Here is a 15,724-nt window from a genome sequence, read left to right as displayed (position 1 = left end):
TTTTTTTTTTTTTTTTAAGATTTTTCAAGTTGATGTTCAGACTTGAATGATCATGTACATAAACTCTCAGTAGAACCCTGGATGCAGATGACATTATACTCCATTAATTACACAAATGCAATGTGTTAATAAATTTGAGCCTCGCTCTTTCTAAAATTAATCTGACGTGTTACATTACACAGCAGTAGTTTTATCTTGGAATCTGTTTATTTTTTCCACATCAGTAATTAATAGATTAGCTGCTGGGTGTTACTGTCAGAAGTGCAAAGTGTTCGACCAAAAACGAAAACTGGATTACGGATAGATTTTCACTGCTGAATTGGCATTAAGAAGATCTGTCTGGAATAACAACACAGTGTTGATGTTGAGACATAATGTGATTTTAACTCCGAGCTTGAATGGGGAGTCATCTTACAGAGAAGTGTCTTTAATGGACAGCGTGTACGACAAAAGATTTTAAAGTGACATTTATAAGTGAAGTACATCCTGTAGGGGGCAGCAACGTTGTTGCTCTCACAGGGAAGTTGAATGGAAGGAGCTGCAGCTCGGCTGTGGTTGCACTGAGGAGTTGGCATGAACTGAGAGGACCCATTAGGCACAGGTCGGTAACACAGTCTATGCTGAGCACGTTACTAAAAAAAAAAAGCAATGATGCAAAGAAAAGTGATCAAGTAATCACTAAACATTACTGTGGACAAAAAGGTGCAACATAAGCACAGCCAAACATCTGTACTAGATTTTTTTTTATCCATCACCTATATAGTGACATGTTGGGAGATCTTTAAGAAAACAAAAAAATGTTTAGAGTCTTAAGTAACCAATCCAAAAATATTTGCAGAGGAATCCAACCGAATCAAACCAAAGCCATATGCTGATGCCTGCATGTCATATGATCAACTCTCCACCCTCAGACTCAACTCAATAATCACCATGCTGCCAACTGAAACGTAGAGGCAAACACAAGACTTCCTCTCATGCGGCTTGCTCAACAAGTGGAGAATTTTTGGTGAGAAAAAGTGTACATTAAAAGTTTTTTTTTTCTGGGAACAAGCAGTGTTACATCTCTACTATTTCTCTTTGAGATCAACTTAAATGCCAAGCGCAATTTGCGCTTTTTTCCCCCAGAGGATTGTTCTTGTGAGCGACCTGTAAATGGAGTCATCTCTTGAATTGTCAAACTCCATGAGCAGCGTGTCCTCGCTGCTGAACCGCTCGCGCACCTTTAAAGTGCTGGTGATAGGAGACTCTGGGGTGGGGAAGACCTGCCTCACACACCGACTCTGTGCCGGGGAGTTCCCCAGCAGAGTGGAGGCTACCATCGGGGTGGACTTCCGCGAGAAGGTCCTGGATGTCGACGGAGAGAAAATTAAGGTAACTGACCAAACGAGTGTCTCACTTAAAGTAAAAACATTGAGCTCTATTTGCAAACCTCTGTTGCGATTCAACGTGGCACTTTCACGCGCCGTGGTGATCTTCAATCTGATATTTGTTTAAAACTGAAAGATATTGTTAGCTCTTTTAAGTTTCATCTAAACTTCAATGTGTAAGAATCAGCAGAAATCAGAGCTGTTCATGAAAGCCTAACGCCACAAGAAAAACCCTGTAAGAGACAAGTCATCATAAAATTCAATGAGGTGATATGTCTGCGGTTAAAAATAACTTGATCATGTTTTAATCGGCATTGTTATAGTCTTAAATATTCCCTGGGGCTCTTTGATAAGAATCCTGCACTGCGGTGTAGCTCTGCTGAATGAGTTATTTGTCCAATAAAACGAATGACTGTGAATTCTCTGGATTTCACACAATCAGCAGACCTGCATGAGTTTGCAGAACTAATGCACAGCTAATGCTGCTCGTAAGTCACTGAACAATACATGCTTGATGGAAAAAAAAACAGAGGAATTCAGGTAGGCCTACCTTGCGTTAAGGTGTGGCCATTTTAATTTATCAATGTGTGAGTAATTGTTTAAAATTGGAGCTGGTTCTGAGCTTTACATTTAGTTTGAGACAAAGAAATGAACACTTCTTTGTGTCCTTTGTTCAGCATTTGTAAATGTCAATGAAACATATCATGCACCTCAAATGTTTGTTGATGTTGCCCCAAGTTCATAAGTTGAATTTTACCAACCCAACACAAGTCAATAAAGTCAAGTTGCAAGAAAAGTCATAGGTCAATCAAGGTTTGACTTGACTTTGTCCATAGTCTCATTTTATCAAGTCAAACGTCCTTCCAAACCAATTCTTTAAAATAAAGTTAGGAATCAAAGTCTCAAGTCAATCAGGAAGAATCCTATTATCTCATACATATATGAGTTAATATCTCTACCAGGTCAAATCACAAGACCTAAACAAGTCAGTCACAACCTCTAGAAGCCAAGGCAGGAATGTTAAGTCTCAAGACGTGTCCTCGTCGTAAATGATCCTATCCATAAAGACTAGTTTTAAATCTTTACAGGTTTCCAAGTTAATTTAAAGTTTATGAAGTCAGGTCCAAATAAGTCATGTAACAATATCCATCTCCTGTCGAAACTCAGGTCACAAGTCCATCATAGCATGTTTCAGGGCAAGTCAGGAGACAGTCGGGTTACGTTGTGAATCAGGTCTCAAGTCAATCAAGTATTAAGTGTTAGTCGAAACCAACTCTCAGGTCTATTATGGCAAGTTTTAAGATGTGTCATAAGTCATTCCTGTTAGGACAGTTCAGTTCTCATCTCTATTATCTCTTGCCTGACAAGTTAAATGTCAGTCCAGTCATTGTATCCCATCACTTAGGTAAAACTTTAAATTCCTGAGGGCGTCCTTGTCAAGCCAAAAGTGGAAATAAACAAATTAAAAGCCACTTCCAAGTTTTCAGAACTTCTAAGGCAGGTTGTTTTAACAACTCTATGCAAAGATGAATACAATCATATCTAAGTGTCCAGCTATATGACCATGAAAGAGCTGCTTCTTGACAGTTTTTCTCGACCACATAAATGGTTAACTATTTATGTATAACTTTTCTAAAACAGGGTTTACAAGTTCTTTATAACATAACAACAATTTGAGGACATAGTGACAAAGCCAAGCAACAAGATTTGATTTTTATCATCAGATCAACTTTTTTTATTTTTTATTTTGACATGTTCCCTTTCTGTGGTGACTCATTGCAATGCTCTGCATGTGGTCATTTATGTGCCTGTTTGTGGGCATTTCGTAACATGTTTTCTATTCCTTTCCGTGCCTTCCTACTTATTAACTTCCTCTTTCTTATGCTATGTACGCTCTCTCACCTCCAGCTCCAGCTGTGGGACACAGCAGGACAGGAGCGTTTCCGTAAGTCCATGGTGCAGCACTACTATCGCAACGTCCATGCTGTGCTCTTCATATATGATGTCATCCGCCCTGCCAGCTTTAACGGCCTGATTGCCTGGGTCGAGGAGTGCAGGCAAAACTCCCTCGGACAGGACATCCCCAGGTAAATACATCCAGCACTATGTTTGTGTGAGTCTATTCCAGTTCCGCCAACATGCAGCTCATTCTCTCTCTTTTGTCGTTGTGACTTCTTCGCAGGTTCCTGGTGGGTAATAAGAGTGACCTCCGTGACCCCCGAAGGACCGAGGGCCAGGTGAGCCAGGATTTGGCAATGAGTTTTGCCAAGGCTAACGGCATGTTGTTTTTTGAGACTTCTGCCAAAAACCCACCAAGCAGATGTGGGCCGGTTCGACAAGGTGAAGGGGAGTTGCCTTATCAGCAGGATAAGCTGGAGGACATCGTTGTTGCTCTTGGTGCAAAGTTAAAGAGGCAGAAGAAAGTTTCAGGAGCAAATTCCACAGCTTTCAACAGGTCCTTCAACGTGAGCAGGAAGAGAGCAGAGAAGGAGCAGTGGACATGCTGCTGAAACTGTTTGACTTTCAGATGGCAGAATGTGACTTTTTACTGTGAATGTGTGCGTGTGTGTGGGGGGGGAGGTCTTTGCGTAAGTATGGATGTGTGTGCGAGAATGACATTATTGACTTGTTGACTTTTGACCAAAGATTAGAAATGCAGTTTTACTTACTCCACAAAGAACTTTCATATATAGACCTTCATTTTAAAAAAATATGAGCTGTCCTACTGGAAATATTGTGTCCATGTTTGATTTCATTGTTTACATATCTTACAAATAAATAGACTGTGAAAGTGTATTTTGTGGAAGTTCTGGTCCAAATTTACCTCTGTTTTTTTTTTTTCACTTTTTGGTTCACAGAACTAGCTGTGGCTGTAATCCCGTCCTGTGCCTAACTTGTTGGAGAACAGTTAGCCATAACAAAAAAACTGTGCTGCACAATCAGTATGTGATCATTTGAGCCTTTGAAATACTGTGGTGCAATGGCTGACTGACAAGTAAACAGAAAACAATCCTGAAAAAAGAAAATAAATGTGGATGTTATGTATCAAAGACACTGGCAATTAGAAGAACAACAGTAGGACATAATATTGCAAAAAAAATAATATTGCAACAAGGCCAGGGTGTATAAATAAATAAATGAATGAATGGCTTTCATGCAAAGTGTCAGTGTCTGCTGTTAGCCAGGCGGTGATCATGCAATTGGTAGTCTGTGTGAAAAAACAAAACAACAACCATACATGAAAACCTATAAAATACCTGGAAGCTGAGGTTAGAACAACAACATTTAAGTATCGTTTCTATTGACAACCAAGTTAAATAAGATGCCAAATTCAGACTGCTAGAACCTGAGTTCTTATGAATCAGCTTAATGCCGTCATGGACAAAATACATGGCCATTTATTTAGTTCAAAGACCGGACTCTCCCTGCCTTTATATCACATACATAGACTACAGAGGCTGTAATGGAGGTGACCTAAATTTATAATACTCTGGGCTGTTATGTAAGAAATGCTGCACATTGATTTGTAATGGTTTTCTTGAAAAACCTGCACTCTGTAATCTCTAACCTCGTAATCAAATGCTGCAGGTTTAGCTCTGCCTGCCACATTTTTGGAGTCAGTTTGCCAACTCACTGTCAAACTGGGGAGAATAGGTTTCCCTCACCTGCATTCCACTGCCCCGTAATAATGTGTGGGTCTGCTTATTGTGAACCTTTTGTTTTTCTTCAATAAGCACATTAGTGTTGTTGTTGTGAGTACATGGCTTTGGAGCGTGTGTGTGTGTTTGCCAACTCACTGTCGAACTGTTGGGGTTGAGGGTTTTTTAGGAAGGTAAAGGGTAATTGTATTAAAAGTCACTTGATGGCTATATAAGATTTAAACATCTGTAGGCTATATCTTTCCTCATCATATATTGTTCTGCTCATGAGTAATCACAATAACCTAAAAACAGTGTGATGTTAAACTGGAACTGGATATCTTAATACAATCTAATCCTGGCTGTTAAGGGCTTTCCACCAGAGGATTGTGTGCAAATGGATCAAACATCACAGAAGTCATGCATCAGTCTTGTGCATGAGCACTGTGGGCGTCGGGAAGTGTATCACATGTGTCGTGATTATGTGTCCAATCGCTGATTCAGAGGACATCACATGATGGGAGCAAACCTCTCCTGCACTGGTCTAAACTCCTGGGGGGGGGGGGTTAACTTGTGCAAATGCCAGTGTCACATTAGTGCAACATTCAGAGGGCAATTGGTAGAAGTCTTTCCCAAGAATCAGGAGAAGCAATAACTGGGGGAGGAGAGGAAGCAGTTTTTTTTACGTTTTCTTTTCTTTTTTTATAACTTCAACATGAACTTATGTTGTGTTCAGGATATTTGGGGAAAGGAGAAATAATCAAGAGACTATAGAAACATAATTCCTTTGTTTGCTCACTGTGGAAAGAAACACACTACAAATGTATTTTTACACCAATCACTATTTCCATTCAGTTACAGATAGGACTTTTTCTATTGCTGAGAATTATACTTGAGGGAGGTCCTAAATAAAGGAACATGCAATTATTTTTTACACAAGATCAATTGACCAGAGAACTTATTCAAAACAAATGTGTGCCACCACTGGTTTCTCGGTTACACACTTGGGGATTAAACGATTGAGGAAATATCCTTTAGAAGGCAAAAGGGTACTATTAAAAAAGGTTCACTCAATCTCAATTTAAAACAAAAATATCTGCATACACATGCATTCAATCCTAGAACCAAAAAGGTCTGTGCTGTACATAAAACCCTTTATATTCTAATTATCATTATTTCTTATTAAACTGTGGTGTGAACGCAGTATGCTGACAAGCTGGCAGCTTTACTAATGCTGCAACCGAAAATTGGAATTATAAAGAACTGCATTAAAGAAATGGAATATAACATGAAAAAAGCTGTTTGAAAGTTTTATATCAGGCATCGCTAGTACAAGTCAATAAATTAAATGTGACATGAGCTGCATGATTGTAAATCACCTCAACAGAATCAAGTTGTGGTCTTTTAAATAGTAACTCTGCGTGATCGGAGTGACTGTTTAATCTTACACCATGGCTGAAATGTCTTTACAATGTCAAGACAATTAACTGCTATAGTGGTGCTCAGTATCCTACAGTGATGCTCAATACAAGCTGATCTTGTTGCACTCCTGCAGCTGTATTCACGAAGCCTCATGTAAGTACTAAAAGTTGCTCCTTGTGACAAAATTCTAAGAACGTGCTTAGCCTCAGGACATTTTCTAAGAATTTCCCCTCAAAGTTCAGACTAGACCCTTGTAAAGATGAAAGTTATTCAACGTGTCTTAGCCCTTAAAAGAGCTCCTAAGGTGTAACACTGTTAGGTGAAGTCAGGAAGTTTCTCAATCTGAAGAGAAAATGGAAACATTTGTGTTAAACACTACATGGAGAATAGACTCCTAATTGGACAATCCATCAATGGCTTTTTTCAGTACAAATTCAGACATGTATGTTGAGTTTCTACACCCGGTTACCTCTTCAGGTGCATAAAATCACTGATTAAGAAGAGGCTGCTGCATAAGTGGTCATGTGATTCCAAATATCTTGTAGGCTATATGCTTTTAAAAAATGTCTTACAAATTATCACACAGATGCTAATTGTTAAGGTTTCTATGAAAATGTTCTTAAATCACTCCTAGGCAAAGACTTCTTGCCAGGAATGTTTAAGCTAAGTTAAAGGCAGGGTAGGTAACTTACTCCATTCCATAGAGTTCATTGTTATACAACATCTGACTACATTCTATGATTGACATTTTCCAATTTTTGGGGATTAATCAATCACAGCTTTTGAAAAAAAGTGTGTCATAGTTGTGTTCTCTGTAAGGAAGTATACATTTGATTTATACTTTGTACATTTTTTTAAATATTAATTTAACATTCTATGTAGCCTACTGTCAGTTTGGACTCAGGCCTTTAGGTGGGCACAATTTGCCTTATGCTATGCTTTTGTATGAATTGATGTTGACTTTTTTGTATTTTGTATTTTCATGTTATTTTAATGCTATTTTTATGTGATTTTTACAATCACAGTTTTTAGTTTGTATTGTTTTTATATGTAGTATTATATTGTGTTCATTCTGCTTTTTTAAAATCACATTTATGCTATTTAAAATATAGACGAAATGGGGTGTAAACGGTATAACAATTCCACTTCTGGAAACAATTAAGCATTATATTTAAAAAAAACTAAAAAAAACTTACTTTAAAATTAATCAAGAGTGAATACACCCAAACAAATGCAGTAACAGCATCGGGACATAAGCCGTTGCTTGCACATGCATGTTAAAATCACTAGAGGGCGACAGAGAATCTGCATTGTTTATGTATTCTAAATTAACTGTGATCATCAATACAACGTTATTAAAGTCACGCATGACGTTTAAATATAAAAGCACAAATACATTACTCACTGTTTCTCTATTTGGCTCTTGCATTTTGCAGGCGCACACTCGCTCTGGGGCAGTGTTGTGTTATGCAACCACAGTTCACTGTCTCTTTTCATGCAAACAGATTGGACTGTAATCCTCCTGAAAAGCAGCCTGAGGGATGTCTGATCCTGCACTCACAGGGAAGGCAGCATGATTACAAATTATTTTAGGGGTTATTTCTACACATTACAATGTCAGATGGATAATCACCTACCACATGCCACATACTGTAGAACTACTTCAGAAATGCTGCCTATGTACACGAACACCTCAAACAGTACAGAACATTCAGTTTTATGTCACTAAACTATAAGAGAAACTCGCAGTAAAACTATCAGAGACCATGCACTTACACTATTCCAGCCTCTAGGGGGTAGGACAGAGCAGTACTCGCCTTTGGAAAGGGGTGGGAGTATACACTTTGCAATCAGTATTGGACAGCTGCTCAGCGCTCCTCCTTAATCATCTTTAAAACTTGCTGGAAAACGCGAACAGGCACTCATTTACCTGCTGCCAATAACTGAGAAAACATGTTCTGCAGACGGGCATTGCAGAGGGTCGGGCCGCTGGCACGTCGGGCTTTCGAGCCAACATCCAGAACCGGTGAGTCCAGTTGTTATTGTAACTTTAACAGTTTTGCACGGTTTGTTTTTTTTAAATTAAAGTGGTAATTAAAGTAGAGTTGAGAATTGTTCTTCTCTGTCTCGCATTACATTTGCTCACTTCAAATTAATGGTTTAATTTCAGTGTCTTTTAATGACTAGCGGACTATTAAACGGCTTAAAGTGTAACCTGTCCAAATCAGTTAATCAAAATGAAGTTTCTGCAAGGCAGGTTTAATTCAAAAGTATAACCTATCGTTTAGTTGAAAATATGTTAAATGTCCGAAGAACGATGCATTTGAGTGCTTTCCATTGTGCAGACAATCAGTGAGGAGGAGGCGTGTCCTGCTTTGGGAACACGCAGTTCTTGCAGAGAGGTTATGAAAGAGCGCATCACACACACTACACAAACTCGTATCATTCTTTGTTTTTGTTTTTTTTAACTAAACTGCATGAATTGCATTTGGTTTTAAATGTTCACGTTCAAGTTTAAAATATTTTGCAAGTAAATGCACATTTCAGAGCGGTTCTTTGCGGTGGATACACGTTGTCCCAGGACCGGTTAATTCGAGGTTCACCACATGGCGAGTAACCTCGGTCTGCAGGAGTTTTAAACTTTCTGAAGTATTGTTTAAATGTGTGGCTTTGCCTACAACGAATAACTTTAACTTGTGGTAACGTCACCGCCTCCCCCCGCGGGGTTTGCAGGTTAGAGGGGGTTTGAGGCTCACCTGTGTTTTTAGGATGACTTTTCTTTTCTAGATCATTTGCTGTCTAAACTTGCGGAATTCAGTCCAGGGGTGAAATGCTGCTTTAATTTCCTGTTTGGAAAGGGGGGGAAAAAAGAAACTCCTAGTAATGCTCTGAATAAAAGTAGAGACGGTCTTTCTGAAAGACAATGGTTCTTTAAGTAGACTTAGAAAATGTGGCAGTATTTGTCAGGGCCTCGCTAGTTCTTTCCTGGTTGTCCTGCAGGTCTGCATACATTCTGACCCCCTGCTCCTCCTATCTCAGTGAGCACATGGCTCTGACAGGCAGCACCAAAAGACCACCTTCACCCAACATATATTTCCACACTTGTCTCTGCGATCATAGCAGCCATTTTACATGCTGTTGCCTGACATGCGTGCCCATTTTTTTACAGGCTTGTACCTCACTGCAGGGATTAACTGATTACTCGTATAAATAACCTGTACTTGGACTTGTCCTACGAAGCGCTGCTGTGTCATGGGTATTAGAGAAGGGAGGATTTACTACTGCATGCACTCAGCATCCGCAACATAGCAAGAGCAGTTTTGGTTTCTTCAATGTGACTTCACTAATCACCTGCATCTTTGTGGTACATAAGTTAATGTGGCCTGAGCCAACAGCCAGGTTAGAAAGGTCTAATTTCTATATACAGATCAGATGGTGACAGCATCTATTAAACCTTATACTTGCAATGTAACCCATTTTAAAATCTTAGTTTGCCCAGTACAAAAGTCAGTCTGAAAATGATATTGTGATTTTACAGGGTTAACATGCCTGGCTGTCAAGTCGCTGCTTAAGTTTCTCTGCTTGTCTGAAGCAATAATTTAAAACGATGTGTCATTTTTCTATGGCTCAAATCAGAACAATTAAGGATGCTGCTAGTTTAGTTTGCGTTCGGTAAGAAAGTTCGCTAGATTGCCATTATGCTAAACTATCAGCTTGAGTCTGCATAAAAATGTATCTGACCTTACATATTTGATAATAGTTTCCAAAATTCTTTCCCTAAATGAAAGTCAAGTCAATAGGAATTTGACCTTACTGAACAAAGGTATCTTAACATGAAGAAACGTTTACTAAAAAGTAAGGCTAAGTAGGTTAGTGGTTAGCAAGTCTTGACTGGTTATCCTCCCCAGAAAGTAGAATCTAAACAAAATGTCCGCCAAGGGTCATGTTTAAGCCGCCTGTTTTGTGACCTCTGTAAATGTCTCCACACAGCTTCGAGAAGTGACAGGAAGCTGCAGGTTCAGATGAATAGGTCATCAGTCCCTTTGCATGTTGACGCGTAATGCAAAAAGTTTTCAGGGACTTATAACGCTGCTAGATGTTTGGACTGTGAGGTTTGTGCTGTCTAATAAAATGTACCTAAAATAATTGCTCTTTGAAATTTGGGCAGGGCAGTGAGGGAGATCAGGATTTTGGCACCAATGAAAAAGCAGCATATATATATATATATATATATATATATATATATATATATAAGCATGCGCTCTGGTGGTCAGCGCTGCAACATTTATTGATAGAAACTGATCCCAATGTCCTGCTGAACTGAACAGGTGACACTCTGTCGTGTCTTCATATAGATACAAGCACCCAGAGTAAAAGTCACAGGGGAGTTATGATCATAAACATACATGTAACATGGTAAGGACAAAAGGGGGTGTGTGCTGTACATTGTGTTCTCTTGCTGCTTCAGATGTCCCACTCGGCTTGCTGGGTAAACTACGTGCATTTGCGCGCACTGATTGTGTAAATCATGCTAAAGATATCATATGTACTGTAAACCTGTGCATGCGCACACTCCTTGTGTGTGTGTGTGTGAGGTCTTGGTGGAAAGAGATTAGGCTGAGGCAGTGTTTGCAGGGTGGTTTTATTTATGGCCTCCTCTGCATGCACCACTGGCAATCCTTTAAACACCAGCAAGTCTGTTTGTGCAGAGTTTTTAACCTGCCAAACTCATTTGACGGACCCTCGATGATTACTGACGAACGTGTTGAAGGACTAGTTCCTGGAAATTCAAGCCTAGTTGCGTGTTGTTTTGGAGCTCAAGTCCGTCGAGCAGGAAGTGCTTCACTGTTTGTTTGTGTGTTCTGGGGGTTTAATTTAAGGACAGTTTGGTATTTTGTTTGGCTGCTGCTAAATCTTTCCATCTCCTCTGCTACAAATGACCAGAGCTGTCTTGTGTAACTGGATTAAGGGATGATGACACATTAACGCTATCAGAATGCACAATCCGCCAAGTGGTTCCTGAAACAACCTTTTAATTCTTAAATGTGCTGCCCTTTTGCCCTGCCTTTCACTTATTTATTTTTTAAGCTTGCCCTGCATTGAAGGGATGGGGCGACTAGTATCCTTCAGAATGTGTTAACGTAAAATTATGTAGAAACATGGCTGACCAAGTCAATTTTGTGATGAAAAAGTGTCAAACATAGTTAAGGCACATTGCATAAAATTGTTTCACTCATTTATAGTTTCCAATGTATTAGGCATGATTGTGAACACAGCATCATTATGTCACAAGTGCCTGCACCTAAAAGCAGCCTTGATTTAATTAACTCCAAACAATATGACCTTTCCATGCTTCAAATGTAATGTTTGCTTTTTTTGTGTCTCTGTACAGTTCCAGTGCGACACATGGCCTTTGGGATTCCCGGTGGCTCCACTAACATGGCGTACGTTGTTCTGTGTGGAGGAGGCCTCACTGCTGCAGTCGTCTATGTGAGTACTTGTATGAGAGTTCACGACTCCAGGTTAATGTCAAAACAACGGTGCAAGGCCTGACCTCCACGTCCGAACCACAAAGAACAGCAGTGGATGCTTGTGATTTCACATTTGCGGTGTCTTGGCACGCTAGTGTAAACTTGGAACCAGTTAATGTGACTCGTGCCTGTCTGTCAGACATCAGCAGAACTCGGACACTGAGGAGAAACAGGAGGTTCTTTGTGTGTTCTACACGCAGCTATTGTCCAGCCAGACTTATTCATGTGTACTGTGAGGCTCTTGGCAGCTTTATAGTTTGATCTTAGCACAAGGTTGGATTTTGTAATTCTTATCAATTCATACGGTTACGTTTGTGTGCTGCCGTACAATAAGTGCATATCTGCTTTCTTTCCTCAGGCCTACAAGACAGTCAACGGTGATAGTGAGCGCTATGAGGAAAGACTGGCCAGCATGGGCTCTGCAGCAAAGGGTCAGTCACAAACTTCACTTGGCTGTGCTAAACAAAGAAACCTACCTCTTTCTTTGAATGTGTGATATGCTCTGTGATTGTGGTAGTCTCTTCACTTTATTCACTGTCTTGCTTTAGTATGTTGGGAATCTTAAACCTGTTAATAAGAACAGATGTGTGTGTGCCCCCCCCCCCCCCAAATCTGAGAAATGGTCAGAAATGTGACCAAATGTTTTAATTACAAAGAAAAGATCTCAAAAGTTAAAGTCAATGTCATCCCTAAAGCCTTATGTTATGGCTTAAAATCAAGATGGCAAAGATGTAAATTGTCGTGTTTTCTTTGTTTTAAGCCAAACTGCATGACATTAATGTTAATTCTTCAAATAGTCAGTACAAGAATCAAAATGGTCTGGTAAACTGAAAGTGGAACCTTTTTTCTTGCTTCTGTGAGTTGTGGCTTCACCACCCAAACATCCAACATGGTAGACTGATCTCTCTCAATGGCTTTATCTCGCCTGTCAGTTTTGATTTCTGTTTGCAAATTATTTGTCTATTCAGCCAGTTTGAGCCTGGAGCGATCATGGCCCTGCGCCCAGAGTATCTAACTAGTTAGTAAAAGGGATAAGCAGGGGCTGCCATCACTTGGGTTGTATACATGCAGTCTGGATGTTTTAAGCTCAACCCATGAAGTACTGGAGAGACGCCGCCACAAATTATGATCGGCTTTGTGGAAGTGATTGCAGTCAAAGATCGTGCACAAAAACTTAACTACAATTTAGTTTCCTTTTGATTGCACTTATAAAGCCCTCTTGCACGGTTTAATTTGTTGGGATCATAAAAATTATAGTTGATCACACAACGAAGAATTGTGAAAATGTAATTTTGTCAAACAGACTATATGCAAATGTAAGATGTTCTCCATTTCAAAAAAGTTCCACAATTGGGTATCTAAAGTTAGGTGTAAAAAAAATTAACTGTCGATCAAAGTTCCTTCTAGAATACATAATTAGCCATCTGTGTCGATGCAAAGCTGTTGTGGTAATGTGCTAATGTCAACAAACTAACATGCTCGCCGCAATGAGACTACCAATACTGATGAAAAGAATAATAAAATGTTGACCATGTTCACTCTTATCTTAAAATTGTTTATTGGCTCTAAAGGCTTTCCTGGTGGAGTTTAGACCTGATGGTGGATGACAAATTAATCACAGTAACGCCAAGATTTTCATGACCTTGAAAAGGTTTAGAGAAGCTCATATGGCATCTTGATTTTTACAGCGTAATGGTGCATTGAAAGCTGAGATAATCTGTAAAGCTAAATTTTAGTTTTGATTTCTGGCTTGAGCCAATAAACATGGACATCAATAGTGATTATCAATTTGTGTAAATTCAGATGTTTTATTTTAGGCGTCTGATCAAAAATCAGTTGAAGACTAATTAACTTGTCGGTGTCCCTGATGTATAATCTCTAAGGATTAAAACAATTCCTTGGTGAGTGAGACCCACAGCTTCTGTGAGGTCAACGGTTATTTATGTCCTGAAGCTGACATGTAAGGATTATCCTTTGCTTTGCTAATATTATGCTGCTTTACCATTTGGCCTTTTCTAAAGTGTCACCTGTTGGTCACCCAGACCCGCGCTACTGTATATATTCTTATTTTTTTTAAAAAGTGGTCCTTTTTTCAAATTAAAGCCACAAGTTATCCAAATGGTGTTCTTCATGCTTGAAACATTGATTTGAAGATTGCATTCTTTAATTTTAGTTTTCAACTTTCTATCTGCAGCTCCAGAGGAAGCTGCTCCTGCAGCAGAAGTAGCAGCACCAGAAGTGACGGCTCCAGCAGCTGAACCTGCCTCAGTGGAGGAGGCACCACCAGCCGCTGAAGTTGTTGCGGAGTCGCCACCTGCCCCTGCAGAACCCGTAGCAGAGACTGCTGCTGAACTGGTTGTTGAAGCAGTGGTGGAAGAAGCACCTGCAGTGGCTGCTGAGGAGGTGGCTGAGGCTGCAGCTGAGCCAGCAGTCACAGAAGAAGTTACTGCAGTTGCTGAAGAAGTAGCTGCAGTCGCTGTAGAAGCTGCTGCTGCTGCACCTGAAGTAGTGGAAGCTGCCCCTGAAGTTGCCCCAGAGGAGATGCCAGCAGAGGTCCCTGCGGCTGAGAGTACTGGTACGGCACCAGTAGATGAAGCCCCTGCTGAGGCAGAGACTGGCTCTCCAGCCGCTGAGGCTGAGGCTGCCCCTGCTGCAGAGGTGGCTGCATAAAGCTGTCATAGCTAGCTAGTTTTCCCAGACAGGAGAGCTGGGGGTTAGCTGTGCTTTGTCCAGTCTCCCTAAGCCCCAGAGAAAGGACTCATGAACCCTCCTTTTTTTTTATAGTGGAAAACGCTCTTGGCTTCCAGTTCTAGTTGGTTAATGAGTACAGGGGGTTCATCAGTCTAATTTTCTGGGGCCTTCCCTCCCGGACCCAAACTTTCAGTCCCAAACCAGAACATTTGGCATTAGGCTGCCTGTGTAGATTCAGTTCAGAACACTCAAGTTTCTTTAGGGATTTTACAGCCAGAGCAAATCTAAATAATGGTTTGGCTGTTGTACAGTTAATAGAAGTGAGAGTGTTGAACTAGGTGATAAAGGGATAGAACCAAGTTGATGAGTAATATTCTCTTTAAAATAAAGTGCCCTTAAAACAGGCCAGCAATACATTTCCTCCCTTATGTAAAAATGTCACTGGGAGGAGTGAATGCAGCCAATTTGATTGTTGACAATGTTCAGTCTCGTCTGTTAACATTCTGCTCAAAATTTATTCACGTTTAGTTTATACCACATGAATCTTTCCATTTTAGGTTAGGTTTGTTATGCAAAAATTGGAGAGATGAAACATCATGTAATTGTGCTTCATTCAGTTTTAATTGTCTGTGTAAAGTTTGACCAAAATCTTTTCCTGGCTGCAGATCTTGTCTAGTTTCCTTGACTCTAATAACATCATATTTTGCACATCTCCTCTCGGAGCCAGTCTACTTTTTTCTTTTATTCCTCACACCCTCAGATGCATATATTTCAGTGATTTTTCACTTCTCCACTTACACAGCAGTCTGCACCCCAGCTTACTTCAAGGTGTTTTTTTTTGTGTTAAACTCACTTCTGATTGCTCTTTCCTCTATACATGTAAGACTTTCAGAGAACTGTCTTCGGTTTCTGTTGTCAATATAATTAATACAGTTCAAATTTCAAAGAATAAATATCACTGGATCGATATTAAGATGACTTCTGTTTTTCTCTTTTACACTGCAACATTGTGAGCTGACTTTAGCTAAAGTTAATGTGATCCACGGAAAGAATAGAAACGGTATTGTAGAAACGA

The 15,724-nt window shown here is 39.9% G+C and overlaps 2 protein-coding genes across 2 annotated transcripts; both read left to right on the top strand.

Annotated features, from left to right (window-relative positions):
* Window positions 1-810: 810 nt before the first annotated feature.
* LOC306819776 (ras-related protein Rab-33B-like) lies at window positions 811-4,163 on the top strand. Its single transcript, XM_079337327.1, has 3 exons — window positions 811-1,371; window positions 3,276-3,454; window positions 3,550-4,163. Exons 1-3 carry the CDS (start codon window positions 1,153-1,155, stop codon window positions 3,875-3,877), a joined length of 726 nt encoding a protein of 241 aa, XP_079193453.1. The 5' UTR covers window positions 811-1,152; the 3' UTR covers window positions 3,878-4,163.
* Window positions 4,164-8,285: 4,122 nt separating this feature from the next.
* LOC306819876 (uncharacterized protein) lies at window positions 8,286-15,622 on the top strand. Its single transcript, XM_079337487.1, has 4 exons — window positions 8,286-8,453; window positions 11,820-11,917; window positions 12,317-12,389; window positions 14,153-15,622. The coding sequence occupies exons 1-4, from the start codon at window positions 8,381-8,383 to the stop codon at window positions 14,626-14,628; spliced, it is 720 nt and encodes a 239-aa protein (XP_079193613.1). The 5' UTR covers window positions 8,286-8,380; the 3' UTR covers window positions 14,629-15,622.
* Window positions 15,623-15,724: the final 102 nt, after the last annotated feature.

Source organism: Symphodus melops (assembly GCF_947650265.1).
Source record: "Symphodus melops genome assembly, chromosome: 2".
In the NCBI taxonomy this organism is placed as follows: domain Eukaryota; kingdom Metazoa; phylum Chordata; class Actinopteri; order Labriformes; family Labridae; genus Symphodus; species Symphodus melops.
Note: the sequence above shows the minus strand (reverse complement) of the source record. Positions and strands in the feature narration are given on the sequence as shown.